The sequence below is a fragment of the Pseudonaja textilis genome, chromosome 11 (assembly GCF_049901715.1).
Source record: "Pseudonaja textilis isolate UNSWEBS1 chromosome 11, rPseTex1.2, whole genome shotgun sequence".
Classification (NCBI taxonomy): domain Eukaryota; kingdom Metazoa; phylum Chordata; class Lepidosauria; order Squamata; family Elapidae; genus Pseudonaja; species Pseudonaja textilis.
The window spans coordinates 18484765-18508118 of record NC_142000.1 but is presented as its reverse complement, the minus strand read 5'-3'; the positions used below and the strand labels follow the sequence as shown (position 1 = coordinate 18508118).

At 41.6% G+C, this 23354-nt stretch overlaps 1 protein-coding gene across 1 annotated transcript in view; it reads right to left on the bottom strand.

Annotated features, from left to right (window-relative positions):
- Positions 1 to 733: 733 nt before the first annotated feature.
- FTO (FTO alpha-ketoglutarate dependent dioxygenase) overlaps positions 734 to 23354 on the bottom strand; it is a 166534-nt gene continuing 143913 nt past the window's right edge. The window contains 1 exon segment of the mRNA XM_026714006.2: positions 734 to 1036. Within this exon segment, the coding sequence (XP_026569791.2) occupies positions 892 to 1036 (145 nt within the window). The 3' untranslated portion in view covers positions 734 to 891.

Below are 23354 nucleotides of genomic sequence, written 5' to 3'. Positions count from 1 at the left end.
TCCTTATGGAAGATTCAGATTTCATCAGCAAAGACATACGGCATACAATGACCATGGTTTGGTAGAGTCCCAATTGCATCATCAATGCGCTTTCTGTGCAGCCCACCCTCTGACTGACAAAATCCTGTTTGTGCTTGCTCAAGGGAAAGAAAACAATTACGGGAAATCTTCTCCTAGCTACCTACTCCCAATGAAGATCACAATCAGGTGTGACCACTATTTGCTGGGCCAAAATATAATTTCATTGATCTCAGAAGGTGACTTAATTAGAAAGCAGAATAATAGAGTCGGATGGGACTCTAATTCAACCCGAATAATACGATTCCTGATTTCTTGGGTGACTCGATGGTGTTTCTTTGTCATGCAACCAAAGACCAAAACATCATTAAATATCGGTAAACATCAATAAAACAGGGCATCAGTTGGTCCTTTATTTCTCATGACCTATTTGAAATGCTCCTTGGTGTGGATATTGCTTGAGTTTCTAGCTCCAAAACAGATTCCAGGTAATCTACCTTTCATAATCCTGCTCCAAAAATGTCTTTTTTGATCGATCAAAAATGTTTGTAGCTCAGGATTGAATAAAACACGTGCAAGAAAACAACAAAAGCTCAGAGAGCACCAAGAACTCCAGAGTCCTCCTCCTCCTCCTTTCTGCAGACTCCCTCCCTCCTAGCCCTGCTGATGTTACCTAGTTGGGTAACGAAATGTCTTCAAGAAAACAACCAAGCTCAGAGAACACCAAAGAACCCTTTTTTGATTTGTTTCTCAACTGACCATGCTACCGAATATTAAATCTACAATTAATCAACAGACTTCTTTGCTTTCATTGGTCGTCTTTGGTGCTTCTTAACAAAGGGACTCCCAACTCCAGTTTCTGATAAAGCTTTTCTAATCTTCCAGCATTGTCTGTAGTTCAAATATTATATCCTCGAGATCAAAAGGTAATGGCATGCTGGGGTCATTGCCCTCCCAGTAAGGCTGGCATTTCGGTTTCTCATCATCCGGTAACTTTTCTGAAAGTGGGGAATGGCACCTAAAATGAAAAAAAAGAGAAAAAAAAGATTGGAAATTAGTTACTGGAAGCAGTTCAAGGTTTAATTTTTTAAGACGCAACCTCAGGAAATCACACTAAATGCACTGGAGGAATTGGCGCTATGCAGAAATTTTATTTTGCAGGTTTTTCTTTGCAGACGGAACATATTCAGTTTGACGGGAAAGAAATCATTTTCACTTGTTTTGATTTTTTTTTTTCTCCAAAGAGGAATCAGGTGTAATTGTAGACACAGACACAGAGTTCTTAGATATTAGAAACTCGAAAGTATAAAGTCGGTGTTCAAATTTCAATATCTAATTGTCCATTCCGTGGTTTGTAAATTGTAACTGCTTGCCTCTTATTTGTAATTTAAGAGAGACTTCAAGGTTCATATATTTAAAAAAAACCATAAAACCAGCAACATTCTTTGTCGTTAAAAAAAACATAAAACCAGCAACCATTTTTTGTCGTCTCGCAACAAGAAAATAAATTCAAAAAATTTAGCATTTTTAAAACACCCTGTGACTGAGAGGGGGAAAAAAAAAAGAAAAAAAGGCCCTTTTGCAAAAGAAACTTTGCAAATAACGGAAAGCGAGGTTTCAGAAGTGTGTTGGAAAGAGAAACAGACATCATATATTAGATTCAGACTTAATCTTGCTTAGACTCCCTTAAATCAATTAGACCAGAATGTCCAACTTAGTTTTCATTGATGTCAAAGGATACGTTTTATTGGGATATGTTTTATTGTCTGATTAATTTTAAATCTGTTTCCTTCTCCTGAATAGCAGCTCATTCACAAAGAAAATTCAACCTACCCGCATTTTCATGGCAAATCATTTCTTCATGTCTTATCTGGAGTGTTTGCTTCCTACCGGCAGTTTGTAGTTTTTGCATTATTACGAGATTATTGAGGGAGATTAAACCAAATTTATTGAGCTAAGGTCACAGGGTAGATTAAATAATATTGCAGGAGGTGGCTTGTAAATCTGAGAGATTGGCAAAAGGGAAGAGGAAAGCGGTGGGTGGGGGCTGGCTGGTTGTAGAAGAAGGGTAATAATTTCTTCTGATGAATAGATGGGCGAAACTCAGAGCAAAATTAAATTAAGAGGTTAGCGGTCGCTACGTTCTCAGAGGAACCCTTTGAATTACACTGTTTCTTATTAAAGAGGATCTTCATCAGCAGGTCTGGAGCTTAATTATCATAAGCAACTGAATCTGTGCAGGGAGATTTTATGAGTGGTAAACCTACCCATCTCAAAAGATTATGTAGTAATAAAGGCTGCCATTTAATTCTCCTTGTACTAGTGAATTTGTAGCCACTTAATGTTTCCCATCTTAGGGTTGTTGTTTTTTTACCGCTGTGTGTTTTAATTTGCCAACTGCTGGCTCATTATCTGATGCTTAAGAAAGCATGCAAAGTCGAAGACAGATTTGGTTATTTGTAATACGAGAAGAAAGATAATCTTCAAAAAACACCCTTTTTCTAGATAGCTTTGTTTGAGGTTTTAAAGGGGAAAAGCGATTCTTCCGGAGTTTAGGGTAAGGTGAGTTATTGGTACGGATTTAAAAGGGGGAAAAATAGTTGGGGGAGACCTTTGTAAAGCTGGGGTTTGGGACATGGGTGGAAATAATGTTAATCTAGAGATTGTTTTTAATCTAGATCTAGATTAAATTTACTGCCACTTTCTGCAATCCAGCCTTCTCCAGTTTTATCCTTTTAAAAATTCAATGCCGCTTTCTATGGCTGTAGAGTTAGGCTGCTCTATGACCCTAGTCAGAGATTTGAATTGATTTGATGTTCTGCTTTTCATTAGAAGCTAAAAATTCCGGATTATTCCACCCAGCTTCAACTGGCCCGAGAGTCATGTAGGCTGAGATTGATATCAGAAGTTGTCCGATGTAGCTGTGGGTGGACAGCTTACATAAAAAGCAACATCCCACAGTTGGGATAAACCCAGTTACAATCGAGGCAAGTTGTCCAGATATTTGAGGGCTCAACCCTCAATTCAAGGGGAAGAGACTTTCTTCTAGCGTTCTTCTGAAAACATCTCTTTATCTGTACAATACATTTGTCTCCATGTTATGTACAGGAGACAATATGGGAGCTCTTTTGATTAACAGTAAAGGGAAACAATTGTAGGTCAGGATTGAAATGAGGAATCCTTGATGCTCTATGAGCTTTCCTTGCAGATGTTTCATTAGCCAAACTAGGTAACATCACCAGTTCTCATCTAGCACTGACCACTAACACTGATGATGTGACTTAGTCTGGGTGTCAACTCATAAAACATTTTCTATGCCCATTTTATAGTTGCCAACAGAAGGGGGGAAGGCGTTTCAAAGAACAGGGCAGCAGCTTGGAAGTGAAAGTACATTCCATGCGTACCTTGCAAAGATTATACTAACGGAAAACTCCAATTGGAGAACATGATTGATGACTCTTGGCTGTGGATGTGTTTCATTGGGAAATATGAATTATGATACACCCAGAGGGGTGGGGGGAAAACCAGGCTCAGGGGTGACAGTGTCTCGGAATGGGCTGCGTCCAGGTCATGCCAATATGTAGCTCCTAATGAATTATTTGAAGCTTTTTGAAGTTTGGCTCAAAGCTCATGATTTCATTAGGTCAGTTGCTGGAATCCTGACATTGGGTATGAAACATCTGTAAGAAAACAACCAGGCTCAGAAAGCATCAAAGACCCTTCAGATCTTTTGAGTTTTAGTGTTCCTCAGAGTAGAAATGCCATTTCGATCAATAATCCACTTCCCACTTGCACTAAAGGCCCCCCAAAACCTCTTTCCAACCCTTAGCATCCTTCATCGTTGGCCACAAATTTGACGTTCCTCAGAGTAGGGATCCAGTAACATCTGGAGAGGCACTCATATACTGGGATGTTTTAATCTCTTCCTTTACACTGACCTGAAGAAGCTTCTTGGAAGAGAAAACCCAAGGAAGTCCAACTGCCTTTGGGACAACCATGACCTGGATGGTTGAGGGCCTCCATAGATACTCTTCTATTACACTTCTTATCATTTTTTTTCCAGATCGCGATATTTGATGTGTTTAGGTTCTTACTAGCGACGATGTTTAATTGGTACCCCTATCCCAGCCTCTAATTAAGACAGGCAATTAAGTTAGTGATGACATTTTGTACATTTCACATGTATGGAAAATTGATTGCCATTGCTCCATGGCAATATTACAAGAATATTTAAAATTACGCCATAACAGTACCACACAGTAGAACACCATCAAATGAATGAACGTTAATTCAGTACTCAGCCTTGGTGTTCTGGTCAAGGCTTCCTGAGACAGTAATTAAGCACATGCTTAGTTAAAACAACTTTTGTTTTATTTCAATGCTGGGAATTATTTTCATTCCCAGCCCGTAATGAGTCCCAAACAGTCCCTTGAGATAAGCACCCACCTTTATCTCCTTTGAATTGTTGCCAACAATTAAAGTGCCAAATGAACCATAAAAAAACAACCAAAGGACAAAGTCCACGCAGAGCTGCAAGGTTTAATCCAAACAGAGAGAACGACTTTGCTTCCTGAAAAGATTTCTCTATCTTTGCCTGTCCTTTATACCTCATGGGAGGGGCAATCACCTCCAAGCCTTACTCCCGAGTCACCCCTTTTGTCTCAGCTGCTCTTGCCTTCTAGCAGCTCTGTGCAGACGCGCCCTGGGAACAGGCTCCCCTTGTTCCTCTGCCTTGCTGTTGCCAGACTCCAGAGGCTCCGAAGGCAGCACTCCACTCCCAGATGGTCCTGGCCCCATCTCTGCATCAGACTCAGGACCCTCGTCCGAATCCTCCTCAGACTCCTGGACTGGTCCCCGTTCTTCCCCACTGTCCGATTCTGCTGCTGTCTGCACAGGCTTCCGGTGAACCACAACACTCAGTTCCAAAGGACCACATCTTCAAAAGGCTACCATTGTGCCCAAACTAACATAAAGCAGAATTCCACATCTTCATTTGCAACCAAAGAGTTCAGGGACTGGCCCTGCAATTAACCGATTAATGCTTTCAACACCCTTCCAATGATTAATGGGCATGATCGCTTGGCCACGTTTGACCCTTGAGAAAAGGATGAAACAAAACCTATCCAAAAGTGGACACCATTTCTCCTGGGGATTATTGATGACGGAGGAACACCGAGGGGACACTGTGTGTCAAGTTCACACCCATGTTGGAAAGCGGTTAATTACGGCTCTACCTTCTCATGCACTCAATCCCTGGTTGCATTACAGCACAAGGACAGTATGAACACATCACATTCCTATATATCTTCTCCACTTCCGGCTGTGATAATAGCATCTGTTAACATGCATTAAGTACCATAAAGTAGCACATCACTTCATAAATAATAAGATTAACCGACCTTGGGGTCCTGAACAGAGAGAGAGAGGGAAAAAAAGAGTAATGTGTTTCAATGTTCTCATTATTTATTTAAAATACAAATGAAAGGAACACAAGTTACTTTTTTTTTTTTGTCTTTGGGGGAGAATCCTCTTATCATAAATATTAAATTGCGCCTTTGATAAGAAGCGTGTCATGTTGAAAAAAGCGGGGATTTGTCGCGCAAGGGGACCTCAAGGTAGCTTCTGAGTAGAGTGAGTTTCCTGGTCCCAAGCTCTGTTGATAACCCTGGCTTGGAATCTTCTCCCCTCTCTTCACCTTACTAAAAAATGGATGTCATTAATATTCAATAAAAGTTGAAGCCAATTGCAAGCTCTGGCAAGGCACTTAATTCAGTTTTTTTTCCCCCTTCGTTACGTCTCTTGCTGAGTCTCTTCCCTCCTCCCTGTTTGATACTCCAGGTGAAGCACTGCAAGGCAAAGGTTTTCTAAATGCATTAGCATATTTGGGCAAGTCTTAAGTTCAGCAGAGGTTTGGTGAATGTTAATAAGAACAAAGGACTTTTCAAGGATGACCCTATTGGGCGAGTTGACATGCAGCGAAACTCAAATTGGAAGCAAGGGTGAGCTTCTGTTGTGGTTAGCTGGAAGCAGGTGTGGACGGCTGAGGAGAGCGAGGACTCAGATGAGGAGCCAGGACCATTAGGGAGTGGACTGCTGCCTTCAGAGATTGTGGGGGCTGGCAGCAGCAATGAGGAGGTTCCCGAGGAGCCTGTGCCAAGTGCGCGTGAGCGCAGGGCTGCTTGTAGGAAAGAGCAGCTACAACAGCACATGAGACTCAGGAGTAAGGCTGCAAGGTAATGGCCCCACCTTCAAGAAGATAAAAGCCAGCTGTGAAACGAACGTACTTTGCAGTTGGCAAAAACGTTTTGAAACTCCAGCCTCGTGGACATTCCGGTATCCTGAGTTTGTATTTGAAGATTCTTATTTTGCAAATTATTTCTTGTCTGTTATCTTTTGGCAAGTCTCGCACAGTTTGGCAAGGCTTGTGCTTATCACAGCTAATTATTTTGCAGAAGCACTAAAAGTTTTCTGTTCCCTTTGGATTGTGTTTGATTTGTTGGAAAAGGGTGTGGGTCAGAACAGCTTCAAAAATTTTAGCAATCAGTTTTTCACACTCCCCGGGGTCCAGAGGCTTTCCTCGAGACTCTGGGAGCGCAAAAACACTTCCCTGGGCTCCAGAGGTACTCTGGAGGCCTTCCAGAACCTCTGAGAGGTCCGCTTTCCACCCTCCCTGAGCCTCTGTGCAGGCCCTGTACTTACCTGGGATCCAAAACGGACCACATGGTGACTCCTGGGAGGAGTGAGGTGGGCGGAGCCAGCCAGGGGTGGGATTTGCTGGTTTGCCGATCTGGCCATAAACTGGCCATAAAATTAGCTACGGGTTTGCCCGAACTGTGGCGAAATGGTAGCAGCCCATCCCTGATTGGAAGGGACCTTGGAGGTCATCAAGCCCAACCCCCTGCTTGAGCAAGAGACCCTATAACATTCCAGACAAATGGTTATCCGGTCCCCAGGATTAAAAATAAAACACACTTGGAAGGATATTTTAAGAGTCATGCTGTTATATCTCAGTTTCCCCCAGAACGAAAGAGGATCCAAAATATAATCAATAGGACCAAGGCTAAACTAGATTATGAGTCAGGTATAAGTTTTTTAAAAAAAATCAAATTAAGGAGTTACTTTTCCACCCGTAATTTTATCGCCTTAATAATTTCTTCTTTTATAATGTTTAAAATTGCCAGTTCCATTTTTGGAAGGAATCCAGAAGTTCCATCAAAGGTTTTTCATGCGAGATCTGATCCTTCACTATGCTACCATATTTAACTAATAGCCTGTAATAGATCCATCCTTCTCAGGAATGTATTGAAGGAAAGGTCGCTAAAGTTCATTATCCAGTACGCAAAACAGTACATTCTTATACCTATCTTGAGTTGATAACTCATAAATTTTACTATAGTACCTGTCTCAAGTCCTTAGAAAATGGATCAAGGAGAGACACGCCTACCTATTTATCAGCAATTCATCATATGCAATTTGATGTATGTCTTTCTCTCATAGCGTTCATTTGATTTTCCCCAAGAGAAAGAAAACAGCAATTTGTTTAGAGCGTTGACCGTAAATTTTAAAAAATATTACTTTTCATATAATTTCAATTATATTAAATATTGATTATATTAAAAAAAAAAAAGCAAATTACTCCAAGCGTGCATTAATCCACTTTGGAGATGTCGAGTAGTTTAGAAGAAAATCCCACTACCAGCCTGTTTTCATATTGTTCATTTTTTATTTAATTCTTCGTTAATTTTAATGTTTTCATTCTTAATGCTGAAAGTTTTCAGTGTTTTGTACTGTTATTATTATTTTATATTGTTGTAAGCCTGCTGGAGTCACCTGAGAGGAAGACAGGCAGCATATAAATTAAAGAAATAAATCCATTACACCTGTAAACCTACGAAGAATGGTTTCAGGAATTGGGTATGTCTAGTCTGGTGAAAAGAAGAACCAGGGGAGACATCATAGCTGTGTTCAAATATTTGAGGGGCTGCCCCAAAGAAGAGAGGCGTCAATCTATTTTCCAAAGCACCAGAAGGCAAGACAAGAAACCTAGAACTAAGGAGAAATTTCATAACAGTGAGAACAATTAACCCGTGGAACAGCTTGCCACGAGAAGTTGTGGGTTCTTCAACAAGGGAGGCTTTTAAGAAGAGACTGGACAGCCATTTGTCTGAAATGGGATAGGATCTCCTGCTCAAACAGCGGGGTTGGACTACAAGATCTTCAAGGTCCCTTCCAACTATGTTATTCTATGTTGTACCAAGATGCTGCCCAATTTAGTGGCAATAATTGGATGCACTACGTCAGATTAGAGAAATTATACATTAATTTAAAAAAACCCTTTATGGAAATAAAAAAAGACTTGGTCTGACTATATTGTGTTTTTCCCTGTTTCAGAAATATTTCGATCATAAAACAATTGATTCTTGTTTCCACTGTTAAACAAATCTGTTCAACTGACCGCGTCAAGAACCTTCACGGGGCTACTTCAGCTAAACCAAGCTATTTATTCTTCTGGAGTCCCAAGGAGACTCTTCCAACCCTCTTATTTTCTGGGTTGTTATACATACATTTGATGATTGGATCTATCAAGTATGGTGGGAAACATTGGGCACGATACTAAAGTTAACCACTTTAGCTAAAGTGTGTGTTAATTATGGGTATGCCCGCAGTCAATAAAAGGTTAATGCAAAAGTCAGAGGGATAAATTTATTTCAGCGATGCTTCAGTCAGACTAACATTATGCTTGGTGTTTTTAATCAATAGGTTTTATACTAATGTGCTAACCATTTATTTTAAAACACTCTGCTTTCTCCCTTTCTTGACTAAGATCTACAGCTGTTTGGGGGAGAAAGCAAAAGACACACATGCACACAAGCACACACACACACACGCACACACACACAAGAATTCCTGTTGACAAATAGCACTCAATGCAGGTTTTTGATTTCTAGCTTTGGCCTACTCCAGAAATAAGCTGAAATTTGTTGAAAACGTGAAGTGAGAGAACGGCAAACGATAGGAACCAGAAACTGGAGGCATTGTTTCTCTAAGAAAAGGCAAAATAAATAACCAAATAAAACAGACAAAGATAGAGTGTAGTCAAGGATTATAAATACAATGCAGAAAACATCAATAAAGAGGTAGACTTCCATCATGGCTGGATTTGAGATCGGCCAAAATTGGCATCAGCTGGTGAAAAGTTCCTGTTTCCTTTGGGCTGGAAAACATATACACGCAAACACACACATACACATACTTTTTTTCCCAATCCAAAGGAAATACATTACGTATAAATTCTAAGTAGTGGCAGCTGTTTCTCTATCAGGGTGCAAAGAGAAAATATCTGCTGCAAACTCTGCTGGGGAATTAGGAAGAGCATCGGACTGAGCAAATGCTCAGCTCCATCCAGTCTACTCCAAATTAAAGGATTACAGCATCGTAAAAAGAGAGTTTATATAATAAGAGAAATATTTTGCCATTTAATAAGTTGAGTGGTGCTCACTGTCCCATTAACAACTCAACAATTGACGATAAATCTACTTTTTGCGCTTCTCTTTGCACCAACCTGTCTGCTGGTCATACGACATGTCAACAAGTGACAATTTATAGCAACCAGTTAAGGTTAAACGGACTCTGGAGTAACCAGTCAAAAGAGTAGTTTTATAATCTGGGTCTATTTGTCACTTTGTCAGTGACATCACTGTAGTGATGGATGACCCACCTCGACAAGCCATTTGGACTTTTGTGACCTCTGAGCTCGGTCACACGATAAGGTCACCTAAAGCTCGCTTTGCTCCTGTCCGATGACAAGCAACAATATGCGGATCAAATGGCTCAGGTGATTATACGTCTGAGGTGACCCAGTGATAAAGCTGGAGGCGATGGCCGTGTGGGTGTTCCATAGTGGCACTGTGCAAAAAGCTGTAGAACAAACTTAGAGACGGGCCCAAAGAAAAGGATATGATTTCAAAGGAAGGCAACATATTTGTCCTATCCCACTGGATTCAGTGTTCTTTCTCAGCATTATGTTCTGAGCAAGGCTTCCCGAGACCGTAATTAAGCACGCGCTTAGTTAAAACGACTCTTGTTTTATTTCAACGCTGGGAATTATGTTCATTCCCAGCCTGTAATGAGTCCCAAACAGTTCCTCGAGATAAGCACCCACCTTTCTTTCCTTTGAATTGCTGCCAACAACTAAAGTGCCAAATGAAATGTAAAAAAACAACAAAGTACAAGGTCCACACAGAGCTTCAAGGTTTAATTTGAATACAGCGGACAACTTTGCTTCCTGCAAAGGTTTCTCTACCTTTGCACTTCCTTTATACCTTAGGGGAGGGGCAATCAACTCCAAGCTTCACTCTTGAGTCACCCCCTTTGTCTTAATGGTTCTAGCCTTCTAGCAGCTCTGTGCACAAGCGTACTGGGAACAGGCTCCCCTTGTTCCTCTGCCTCGCTGCTGCCAGACTCCAGAGGCTCCGAAGGCAGCACACCACTTCCAGATGGTCCTGGCCCCATCTCTGCATCAGACGCAGGACCCTCATCCAAGTCCTCTACAGACTCCTGGACTGGTCCCCGTTCTTCCCCATTGTCCGATTCCGCTGCTGTCTGCACAGGATGCCGGCGAACCACAACACATCAGTGAACAAAACATTAGACAGAAAAGTGTCTCCATGAATGGGATTCAACATATGCTTTTCCTTTGGAGAAACAGAATAGAGTAGAGTAGAGTAGAACAGAACAGAACAGAATAACAAGAGTTGGGAGGTACCTAGGATGTCTTCTATTCCAATCCCCACTACCCAAGGCAGGCATACTATCCCAGAAGAATGGCTCCTTATGCCATCCCAGAAGAATGGCTCTCCAATCTTTTCTTGAAAAGTGCTGATGACGGAGTACTCACAATTCCAGGAGGCAAGTGGTTCCATTGATGAATTATTCTCAGTTTAATCAATGGATCAATCCATTTCCTATCAGAAATTCTTTATTTCTAAGTCGATTCTTCCTTACTGTATACCTCCAGACCCCAGAAAGAGCATGCATCCACGCAGCAGGGCTATCTATTTCATTTTGCAAAGCGCAATTCAATCTTTTTATATATATATATATATATAAAAAAGACACCATGAAATTGAAGCTGGCCTGGAAACAAATTTAGATATTTGTATTCCAAAAACAAAAAACAAAAAAACGGCCTGCAAAACCCTAGTTGCTTTTTCTGTACAGGACCCCCAAAAAGAAGAAAGCAATTGTTTTAAGAATTGTGGCCTAGAGCTTCAGTCCCGATCAACTCATGCTGCTAAATGCTGTGGCATTTACAGAAACATGTTCACTTTGGATGAGAACTCAAAACTTTCTCTCGAAAGCTGTCACAGAAATTTAAGCCGTTTCCACTCACAGAATTCAACAATTACGCCTCCTGGATGAATAAATTTGCAACGTCTGTAGGAAAGTGTTATACATATGCATTCACACACCTGTCTTTGTATATCACAGTAAGGTATTCTTACTTACAAATGATATTGGATGTAGTAGGAGAAAAATTTAAATTTCCATAAGACTTCCTATTCTTTACTACCCTGTGGACCTACTGATCACATAGGATTCAAAATATTCATTCCAAAATATTATCTTCTAATCTACATCATCTGATTCAGATTCTTGTGACAAAATACAAGAGTAGCTGAACTGCCAATCCAATATGTACACCAGCTGACAAGACTATTTCTATTCAGATGATATGTGATTCTCCACTGTTTTTCCTCATTTTATCTATTCAGGAATTTCCCCCCCCTCTCTTTCCCTCCCTCCCTCGTTCCCTCTATCCATCCATCCACCTTCTCTTTATCTACAATCTCTTTCTCAAGAGCTCTGGTGGCACAGTGGTTAGAATGCTATATTGCAGGCTAATTCTGCCAACTGCCAGTAGTTCGATTCTCTCCAGCTCAAGGTTGACTCAGCCTTCTATCCGTCCGAGATCAGTAAAGTGAGGACCTAGGTTGTTGGGGGCTGGCTCTTTAAACCACTTGGAGAGGACTGTAAAAGTACTATGAAGCGATATGTAAGTCTTCTTATAGCAACTTGCTTCTGACAGCAATAGCACTTAGACTTATATATCACTTTACAGAACTTTTACAGTCCTGTCTAAAATGAATACATCCCTGTGACCAGAAGAAGCCATGCCTAATCCACCCAGGAAGTTTAGTTCAGCAGTTAAAAGAGTTGATAGACACAGCGGAAAGCTCTTAGTCTGTTTGAGGGACGCATGCTTGCCTTTGTCAAGATGTCCGCCATCTGCAGAACTTCATCATCTGGGATCCACCAAGCCTTCTCCTTTCCCCGCGTCGTTTGCCCGTAGGTATTTCCGCCCGTGAAAGAAATGTAACTTTAATTTCATCTGACTTCAATTGTGTTCAAATTACAGCCAGAAAGGAAGCAGACAACAAGCTGTAAATATTTAAAGAGACAGAAAATCATTGGGAATCGTGCCTTTATGAATATTTGATGACAAAAGGTTAGATCTGCTGCTGGTAAATTACCAGAAATTATGTCCGTCATGTGACTCTGTCAGCAAAGGTTAATACAAATAGGTTTAGATTTAGATGAGATGACAACGGGGATTAAAAAATATATATTTGTCCTGTCTTCACTGCAATTACTTCCACTTTCAACGCTCCATGCCCCATTTTTAATGTAACGTAGTTTATCGTTAGGATCGTGGCAGCCGAGTTGCACTTCCCAAAGAAATCATTTGGCTGCGCAAAATATTGTGGCGTCCCTTTTCACTTCGGCTAATCTAATCTAATTGTTCACTTCTGGATGGGAAGTCGTAGCCTCCTCATTTCCTCAGGGCTTTTAATTCCAAACTGTTTTCAAACCATTGTGATAAAGCCATGCCAATCAAGGGAGAGGAGTTACTTTAAAAATATAATATTTACTGGCTTCAGAAAAATAATGCTCAGTGGAATCATTTGTGTACTGATCAAGTCCACAGAGATAGCAACAGAAGAGCAGAAGAGTTGGAAGGGAACTTGGAGGTCTTCTAGTCCAACCCACTAAGGACCGGTTCCACGGAGAGAGGTTTTTCACCAGAGGAGACATAGTTTCACATGCTGCCTGCATCCTGCAGATTGGGCTTTGCTCGATTGTGTGGCCTGGTTTCTGGCCCAGTGCTGATCAATGGAGTGGGGGTACGAGATCCTTGTCCTACACCATTTCCAGTCTCTTCTTCAAAACCTCCAGTGATGGAGCATTTAGAACTTCTGGAGGCAGGTTGTTCCACTGATTAATTGTTCTAACTGGCAGGAAATCCCTTCCTAGTTCCAGGTTGCCTCTCTCCTTCATTAGTTCCCATCCATTGCTTCCTTCAGGTGCTTCCTTCAGGTGCTTTAGAGAATAGGTTGACCCTCTCTTCTTTGTGGCAGCTTTTCTGTGAATCACATGAAACTGAATCCAGCTTCTCCCTTGCTGGGACTCAACATGCAACCCTCATAAATACTTGCAGGTTGCCAAGTGTCTGAATTTTGATCGGCCACTGTGGGAATGTTACGTAGGGTCTCCTATCCGATGAATACCACCAACTCGTACATTAAAATCAGATGAGAAAAATGTGTATCACACACGTGCGTATCTGCATTTGTGTTTACATGCGCGAAGGTCTCTGTATTATACACATCTACCTGTATCTGTATGTTATGTGTGTGTGTCTATGAGTGAGTGAGTGAGTGAATGAATGAACGATGATAGATTGGATTAGACACGCCTGGAGCCATCCAAGGGCCTTGAGTGGCCTGCTGAGATTTGATTCTCAGCTCCAGACTTTTCTTCTGCACACTTAGTGCCACATGGAAAGTAGCCATTTAAAACATCGGGGAGCCCGGCTGGATGATCAGATCAACTGATCAATACCCCTGTCCAAAAGCATCAGGGACGCCCCATCAGAAGTGCAGGGAAGCACCAAACGTTTGGGGACCTCTGCCGATCCATTACCTTTGAACTATCTGCTTCCAGATAGACCCACGAGACCCCTGGCCTTTTCTGCCTTCGTTCTTCCACCTAACTGATTTCCAGCCGAGTGCCTGAATCAAATGTACCCCTTCAGAGGAAGCTCTGACCTACAGAGAAGGAAGGGGATAAACAGAGAGGTCGAAAAAGAGATAGAACTCAAGAGCTACAACTAGACTCATTGAAGCATGGATAGAAGAAGATATTTGTAGCTCAGGGCTGAAATGAAGGATCCTTGGTGCTCTCGGAGCGTGGTTGTTTTCTTGCAGTCTTCATTACTTTCAGTGAAGCATTAAGTTGCAGGGTTTGGGGTATATCTTCTAGCCGGCCTGAGATCATCATCATGTGTCCTCTGACATCTACTGGGCTCGTGTTAATCTTAACAGCGCACTCAACAGCATGAGACCCAATGGGATACAAATGGGTTCTTCGTGTAACAGCTCGCTCACCGAGATTTGAGTTACCGGAAAAGTAACTCTTCCACTCTGGGATATACACTTGGTGCTCCCGAATGGCGTTGGACGACAAATTCCAACTTGCTGGATTTAATGCTCTAAAAAGAAACTCAGGGTTGACTCGTTCCCATTGAAGTTAACTCTGAAAGACAGATGGATGACGCCTTCTAGGTTCCAAAAGATTTCAGTATCCATTAGGGAGACCAAAGAAAAGGAGGAAGAAGGATTACACTCTAAGTAGAGATGCAACGTGTTGGATTGGACCATTGTTGCATGGAGTTGCTCTCATGGGCGTTTTTTTCATGGAAAGAAGATCAGGTGCAACCTCTTTTTTGAGGAAACATCACTTGAAGCAAATGTAAGACACAGGGAACATGGGTTGATTATGATTTTTGGTTTTAAGTGCCTGGTTCGAGGAAAAATAGCAAACCGAGGCTGGGATGACAAATATGGAAAACGTTCTCTCAGATGTACAAACCTCCTACGGACAATCCAAAACAGGCTAAAGAGGATAAAATGGTCTTGTGGAATTCATGACTGGATTCTTGGCAAGAAGAGACCAAAAGGGAATTGACAACATTTCCATCTGTCAATTACAAAAGGCCACATTGCTTGGATCTGTATGCATACTACGCCAATACATTACGACATTCCGAGGTTCTCGGGAAGAATTTGATGAAAATGAAGGCCAATACCAGCTAAAGAACTGGCAGTTGTGATTAAAGGCATGGAGATCAAAACATATGAAGAATGGTTGCAGGAACTGGGTGTGATGATCCAGGGTGTGGCACAAAGGCAACGTAGTCAGATAATCACTAGGAGTCCCCTTATTAGCTCCAACTTTGCCCCAATGTCCTGGTTACCCAAGAACATCCTTTGGCTGAAGAGAATCAAGTCCAAAATGTGGTCAGCAAAAACTGTAACTATAAGTCCAATCAAGGCAAAATGAGGCAATTAGTCCAGCAGGGCAAGAGAAGGAATTCCAGATGGCAGTAATTCAACATGGTTGGGAGGATGCCAGGAACACAGATAAACTAAAGTTAACACAAGATAAACTCACATTTGCTCCAGCAGACGCCACACTCAGCATGCATCTCTTTTAAACTCTTTTCCCAGGTGTGACTAATGAAGGGAATCAGGGCCCTTTCCTCCCTCGTAAGCCACACAACCCACGTTGCTCTCTTCTGTGTGACCTAGGATGAAGAGGGGGTGGGCCTGGTTCTTCCTCTGAACTCCCTCTCCCTTGTTCTACTTCTTCCCTGCTCTGCCCAGTCAGACTTTGCCCTTCCCAGTTTCCTCCACAGCCAACGGAGCCACACTCCCACTCCCTGTCACTTGTTCATCTTCCTCCTCGGATTCAGACTCTGACAGGGGCATGACACTGGGTATGGTTAGTCTAGAGAAAAGAAGTACTACGGGTGACATGATGGCAGCATTCCAGTCTTTGAGGGGCTGCCACAAAGAAGAGGAGTCAACTTATTTTCCAAAGCACCTGAAGGCAAAACAAGAAACCATGGACAGAAACTAATCAAGACGAGAAGAAATCTGTTCATCCAGTGAGAACTTTCAAACAATGTTCAAGCCTAACAGGGCGATATGTTGACGGCAGCACTCTAAAAATTAGCAGGCAGAACCGAGATAAAAATTAAATTCAATTGAATTAACACTCCATATTAATATTCAGCCTACTTAATGCAATTCAATGACTTTACATAGCTGTGATTATGTTTCAAGTATAACAATTAAACTAAGTTTTTAATTGCTCTAGGAGAAAAAAAAAAGATATGTCCCATTTAGATTCATCAGATCAATTATTTTTTGCTTCAGTATAATTAGCAGGGGATATGAAATGGGACTGGCATTTCCCGAACAAGGAATGGAACTTTTAATACTGATATAAATATATGGATGCATATGCAGGTATTTTAAATCTGTATCTGCATCTTGACTTTTGACAACTACTTGGAGAAGTTTATTCAGATTTCTTGCAATGCTTTTGGAAGTGGTTTGCCTTCTCCCTAGGGCTAAGAGAGAGAGAGAGAGATTGGTCCCAGATCATCCAACTGGCTTTGTGTCCAGGACAGGACTCATTCTCATTCTTTCTCATTCTCTCTCTGTCTCACACACACACACACACGTTAACTACACTGGCACTCCTATTTGAGTTAACCTTGACTCCTGGAGAATGCCTGGACAAATCCCTGTGGCTTTCTTGGTGAGATTTTTCAGAAGTGGTTTGCCATTGTCTCCTTTGAGAGGTGTGAGAAAAAGAGAGTGACTGGCCGAAGGTCGCCCAGCTGTCTTTGTGCCTAAGGTGAGATTAGAATTCACAGCCTCCTAGTTTTTTAGCTTTTAACCTCAATGCCAAACTGACCCTACTTTATATTATTGTCAGGCCATGTCGGAGAAGGAGAAGGAGAAGGAGAAGGAGAAGGAGAAGGAGAAGGAGAAGGAGAAGGAAGAAGGAGAAGGAGAAGAAGAAGAAGAAGAAGAAGAAGAAGAAGAAGAAGAAGAAGAAGAAGAAGAAGAAGAAGAAGAAGAAGAAGAAGAAGAAGAAGAAGAAGAAGAAGAAGAAGAAGCGGGAGGAGGAGGAGGAGGAGGAGGAGGAGGAGGAGGAGGAGGAGACATTTTAGCAATATTTTTCTTTTAATTTCCTGACACATTACGATGTCATTGATTATTAAGCCTGAAAAAATAAGACTATCCCAATTAATGAAATAATTTGCTCATGAGATACTCCAGAAAGAAAGATCAACTTTAAAAAGTAAAAACAAACAACTGTTTTCCATTGGGATCCTCATCCTTTGTCTGACAATTCAGGCAACGTTATTTAAGATTTTAATTGCTTTGTTGATCTGTGGGCAAATCTCAGTCATCAAAACAATATAAAATCAGGTTTACTGGGGTGTCTCTGCTTTTTTTTTTTAATAATTGTAATAAAGTGCTGGTAGTATCTGGGGAAGGTTAAGTTAGGCAAGACTGACTGTCAATCTCCTCTCCTAAATATCGGTGTATCAGTGCATCAATGCTTCGAAGTAAACAATTAAAATAAACCTTTAGTTGCTCTAGGAAAAAAGGATCAAGTATCACCCTTAGCTGGCGAGATCAATTGCTTTTGCTGAAATAAAATTAGCAGAGAAGGTAGAAATGGAATTTGTGGATTTCCAGAAGAATTGAACAAAGCTTTAATGGAGTTAGAGACATGGGGGGCACATATTTACAGAAACATCTGTTTTGTTTCCATCTGTGTTCTCAAAGAATATCTCTTTTTTAAGTTGAGTAGAACAAGAGACAAGGGACATAACCAAATAACAAAGATCATGATTCAATTCCCAGAAATGCCCATGTTTTCTAATCTAAAACTTCTTTCTATTTCGACTTGAAGCAAGAGATTCAATTTTAGAGCTATTTGGATTTATCAGATTCGTGGGACTGTTTGTGCAACTGACAAGCCTAGGACAAATTCTCTCTCTTCTTTCTCTCTTTTTCCTTTCTCTCTCCACTCTCTCTCTTTCCCCCCCTCTTTCCTTTCTCTCTCTCTCCTCTCTTTCCTTTCTCTTTCTCTTCTCTCTCTCTCTCTTCTCTCCTCCTCCCCCATTCTCTCACACAGGTTTCTATGAATAAAATTAAGGGGAAAGGAACATTTTTACTTGGGTCATCAGAACTAGATTATGGCTTCTTTAGTGCAATGCAGTCAACAGTAGCCAACACTTCTTTAAAAGCACAGGTTTGGGCCAGGTATAGACTCTTAGAATTATTTACAGTTCACCACTGCTAGCCATAAGAGCAAACTGTATCTGTTTCTCTCTATTAAAGGCCAAGCACATGATCCAGTGCAGCTAATCAATAAGGTAATGGAATGAATCAATAGCAAAGATTTTTAAAAGGTCTTAATTAAAGAAACACTTGCAAATACAAACAACGTTTTCAATCTATTGATGGTAGCAGGGTGAAAAAAAACCCCACACCATCTACTTTATTTTGCCCACTTGGGCGACGGCTTCAGTTATCCGACTAATTAGGGTTGCTACCAGATAGAGAAAGGCATCAGTTCTCTGGTGGCATTCCAAAATTACATTGAAAGATATCACGGTGGGGAGATAAAGGAGGAGGCCCCCATGTGCATCTTGAGTTTGCTGTTTCCTTGAGCAGATTTGTCAAACACCTGAGTACCAGATCAAATTAGCTGAACAAGCTTTTATTTGGCGTGGAGATGCAGATTTAGAATAATTAAGGAACGCCTAAATTGATGGATCCCGTTAATGCCAAGGAAGCCTCCAGCGGGTCTTCGAAGCAAACGTTCAGTCGATATTTCTGATTCTCCCCATGGTTATGCACTAGGCACTGTTTTAAAGAGACATCAATCTATGATGTCAGCATTTATCTAATGAACCTTCAAAAATCAATGTCCAAAATGGCCCATTACAGGAACACACCGTTCTTGTATATTTTCCTAGGGAAAAAAAAAAACCTGGGCAAGTTAAGTTTGCTGGAATATATGAAATAAGATGCTGGAAATAACTTGTAAGCACCACTATTGCCCTAGGCAACCCAGACAAATTCTGACTTTAGAAAAGCTCTCCGATGATCTTCAAAAAGATTGCAATACAGGAATCTGTTCAAACACTTGAAGTGAGTTTTGGACTCCACAAATCGCTACTGAAATAAGAAGTAACACATACCTCCTTTCACACCTAATTATGAAGTTCAAATTCAATCTCGTTTCCAATTCTATCACACAGGTACTGAAAGCAGAATCCCTGGTACAAGAATCCTTAGATATATACTACTGTTGCATTTGTGTTGGGAGCGCTAAAGTCCTTTCCAAGTTGAAAGGATTGAATGAATCACTGTTGTCTGGAGGGCTCCTTTTATGTCCCCGTTAAATTGCCCGTTAAAGTGGGACCCATCTCTTTACTCGCAGTCGCTCGCTTTTGAACTGCTGGGTGGCCAAGAGCCGGAGTGTGTGACGGGAGCTCACACCATCCCACGGTAGCAATCCCGTTTCAAACGCAAGCCTGCCAATCATCAGCCCAGCGTTCTAATCTTGTGAGCCACCACACTCCTCCTTAGATAGATAATTCCCAAGGTTCTTTAACAGCACTGTAAGGAATTTAAAAGACCTGGGAAAACAGCATTTACTAAGACTTCAGTTGTCTGGGAAATTAATACAGCATTTAAGACATCAGAAGAAGAAACTCAACAGCGTAGATTAGAAGATGAGAACTAGGAACTAATGCTGGAAGTGAAGAAATTTTGCACGCTAATACACCCCCCATGAATTTGTGCCTTTTATGTTTTCATTAGCTTGCTTTCTCTTCTTTCATTTGCTCCTTCACACTCAACTAAATAGCTTAGAGACGCTGAGGAATGGAGTTAACCCACAGAACAAATATGAACGGCACTCCTAATGAGAATATGATTTAAGTCACGCCTGCTCCCAAGGCTACAACACCCTTGTCAGAAGTGGAAGATTAAAAATTGCAGGGAATCGAGATCTTCTGAATTATTCTGTTTTCCTTATCACTGGGTAAGATGCATGGAGTTTGTATCTTGACAGTGTTTCCACAATACACCTGACAGGTACATACTCTCTCTCTCTCTCTCTCTCTCTCTCTTTTTTTTTTCTCCTTCTGCCTCTTTTGTTTCGGCCTATTCAGTAGGGAAGCCCACTTAGCTTCCAAGCTAGAAGATGTTGCTGAGCTTTCCTTCATTTTATTTCTTGTTAAGATTTATAGCTCGGCTCAACCTCACTCTTCTGTCCACGAGATTACTTGAAACGGATGTTTTTGACATACGGTGTCAGACCAGATGAAAATGGTTGAGCTTGCTTTGGTAATAAACTGGCCTACATGATTGTCATAAAGCCAGCATTTGGCTTGCTCATAACTAGAGGTGACAGGTACGCTTGAGCAGATGGGTTGTCTCGTAGACTCTCTCTGTCTCTCTCTCTCCCTCTCCCTCTCTCTCCTCTTTAGTTTCTCATTTCTTCAGTCCAAAGTTTAAACCCTGTTTGCCGGCATATAACTGTTAGACATGGTTTGGACAGCTCAGAGAAGTGATGGCTTGGTGAATTCCAGGGGTATTGTGCTCGTTGGCTTAACAAGGGTTAGTTACTTCCCCAACCCCCCAAAAAGACACTAGACTTCTGTTATTATCTAAATTCACTGTATTCGTATACTTCGAAACATTTACATGTACACATAACTAATCTGAAGCAGAAAGCAGATTACTAATAGGGATGGAAAGAAACTAAATGAATGGGGAATACCAGGAGTCAAATTATACCTGAGTGGAACACTTTCTAAGGTCCAGGTCTTGGAACTAGGAATGTCAGATATGACATCCACAAATTACGTTCTCCTAGAAAGTGGATTTTCTGGAGCATATGCTCACTAATATCAGCAACATATAAGTCATGAAATGGAGTGAATACTGGATAGAATCTGGTGGGTTTTTTTTAAATGTATGGGGGCATCCCACTTAGTTTCTAAAACTCAAATAACTTGCTTCAGTTCTTTGGTGGAGCGAATGAGAGCTATCCAAGGTCCTGCAAGTCTACAACAGCCATGCCTGGGACTGACTGATTCACCTTTATATTTCTAATCAGATCTGGAAGTCACTGCAACTGTTTCCTTGTACCAATTTGGGCTCCTGATGAAAAGTCTAGCTAGCAGTAGCCCCAGATTCTATTGGCCAGCTCAGCCATATACAGTATGTGCTTATGTATCTATGTGTACATATATATACGTATGCATTGGTGTGGCTGTGTGTGAATATTTTGGACAGGTGGATGTGACACCCAGAAAAACATGCCCTACTTCACTTAATCCTCCAGGGAAAGATGGAAGGCAAATGAGGTCCAGGCAGAAGAACATCGTGGCTTCCAAATCTAAGGGACCGGTTTGGACAAAATTCAACAGCCCTTTTTCGAGTGGCTGTTGATAAAAATAGGATTGCCAACATGACTGCCCACATCCTATGACGGATATGGCACAAAAAGTAGTAGTATATGTCTGTCTGTCTGTCTGTCTGCCTGCCTGTCTACCATCTAATCATCTACCTGCATTGCAACATCTGTATGTCTATTCTTTTCTCTTCTCTATTCCAATATTCTATTCTATTCTATTCAATTCGGAGAACCCCCAAGTCCCACTCCTGGCTGGCCTTGCCCATCCCATCCCTCCTCTCCCAGGAGTCCCTACACGGCCTGTTTTGGATGCAGGTAAGGGCAGGGCACACGTGGAGGCTCAGCAAGGGTGAAAAACGGGCCTCCCGGAAGTTTGGGAAGGCCAAAAGTGGGCCTGTTTCCAGCTTCCCGAGTGCCTCCGGAGCACGGGGAGGCCGTTTTCGTCCTCCTGGAGGCTCAAAGAAAGCCTCCGGAGCCCAGGGAGGGCAAAAATGTCCCCCTCCCCACCATGGTACAGGAGGCCGACTAGGCCATGCCCACCATGGCCAAGCCCACCCAGCAACCGGGAAGAAAACCCCTTGCTAAAATTTTTGAAGCCCACCCCAGGTCCAATCACACATCATCCCAGCTGGAGACATTCCTCCAACCACTCCTTTCCAGGTGCAGGTTAACTTGTCCTTGACTTTAGCAGAAAAATGTTGCTAGGTCTAAACTTCCACCTCTCTATGAAATCCCCCTCCCCTCCCAAATTCCCAGGCACCAAGATGTGGCAGGATGGAAGCTTCTAAGTAAAATATGGCTTCCAAAGCTGACATCTGCTTTTTTACTGTGAAATGCATAACATCCCATAGGTATTCCTTCTTCCTGATACCTGTTTTTTTCCTCCTAGAAACAGAGAGGGTGTCAAACTCATAAAATATTTCTATGGTCTTTTTAGAGTTGCCAACAGAAAGGGAGGGGGGAGCAGCGCGGCAGCTTGGAAACCGAAAGTTCCATAAATAGTTTTAAAAATAGTAACTTTGTGACTGAAAAATTCTAACTGGAGAGCATGATTGATGACTTTTGGCTATGGATGTGTCCCACTGAAGAATATGAATTACGATACACTCAGGGGGTGGGGGAAAACCAGGGTCAAGGGTGACAATGAATGATGTGTCTCAGAGTCGGCTACACCCAGGCAGTGCCGGACACTTTAACTCCCAATAAATCCTTTTGAAGTTTTGGAAGTATGGCTCGAGACTCATGATTTAAATTGGGGGTATCTGCTTGAATCCTGACAGTAATGCCAGCAGTGGGATCTTGCCCCAGCTGGAGGGTGATGCTCTTGTGGGTTCTGACTCCCAGCTAAATGCCAGCTTCACAGATCTACTGTGTAACGAATATACTGCACAATCGATAGGAAGACAGATGAGCAACATCTGAATACGTGGTTGAGATTGGCCAAGGGCAGAGAAGCTACCATTAGACATACATCAATAGCTGTCTACAGCTTATGTACGGTAGGAATCTGAGTGGGTATCAATAGAACAATTCGTATGATGAACAATAATAATGATGAAAATCAATGGCGCTAAAAATAATAATAAAAGCTCAACAACTTAAAGAAAGGCAGACAACCAGGTTTCCCAGGGTTTTCAATCCGACACCATCCTTCCCTAAAGAGTGGATGAAAAATAGTCCATTTTTTCCCCCTCAAAATCCTGATCGAATTTCAAGAAAAGTACAAATGGGTAGAAATAACCTGGAACCAAGAGGAATTTGGTCTTGTTCGACGGCCATTATATTTCTCATCAAAATTTAGGAAGAAGCTACATTTGGCAAGATGGATTGTATCTCTCCTCTAGGCGTGTTTAGTTTACAATAAATGTGGAGATAAATTTGTTCAAGTCACATTTTAATGTTAACGTTCTTACTTTCCCATTTTTGAATCACTGGGGCTAAATATTTGAAGTGTTCCTGTTCAGGAATCCATC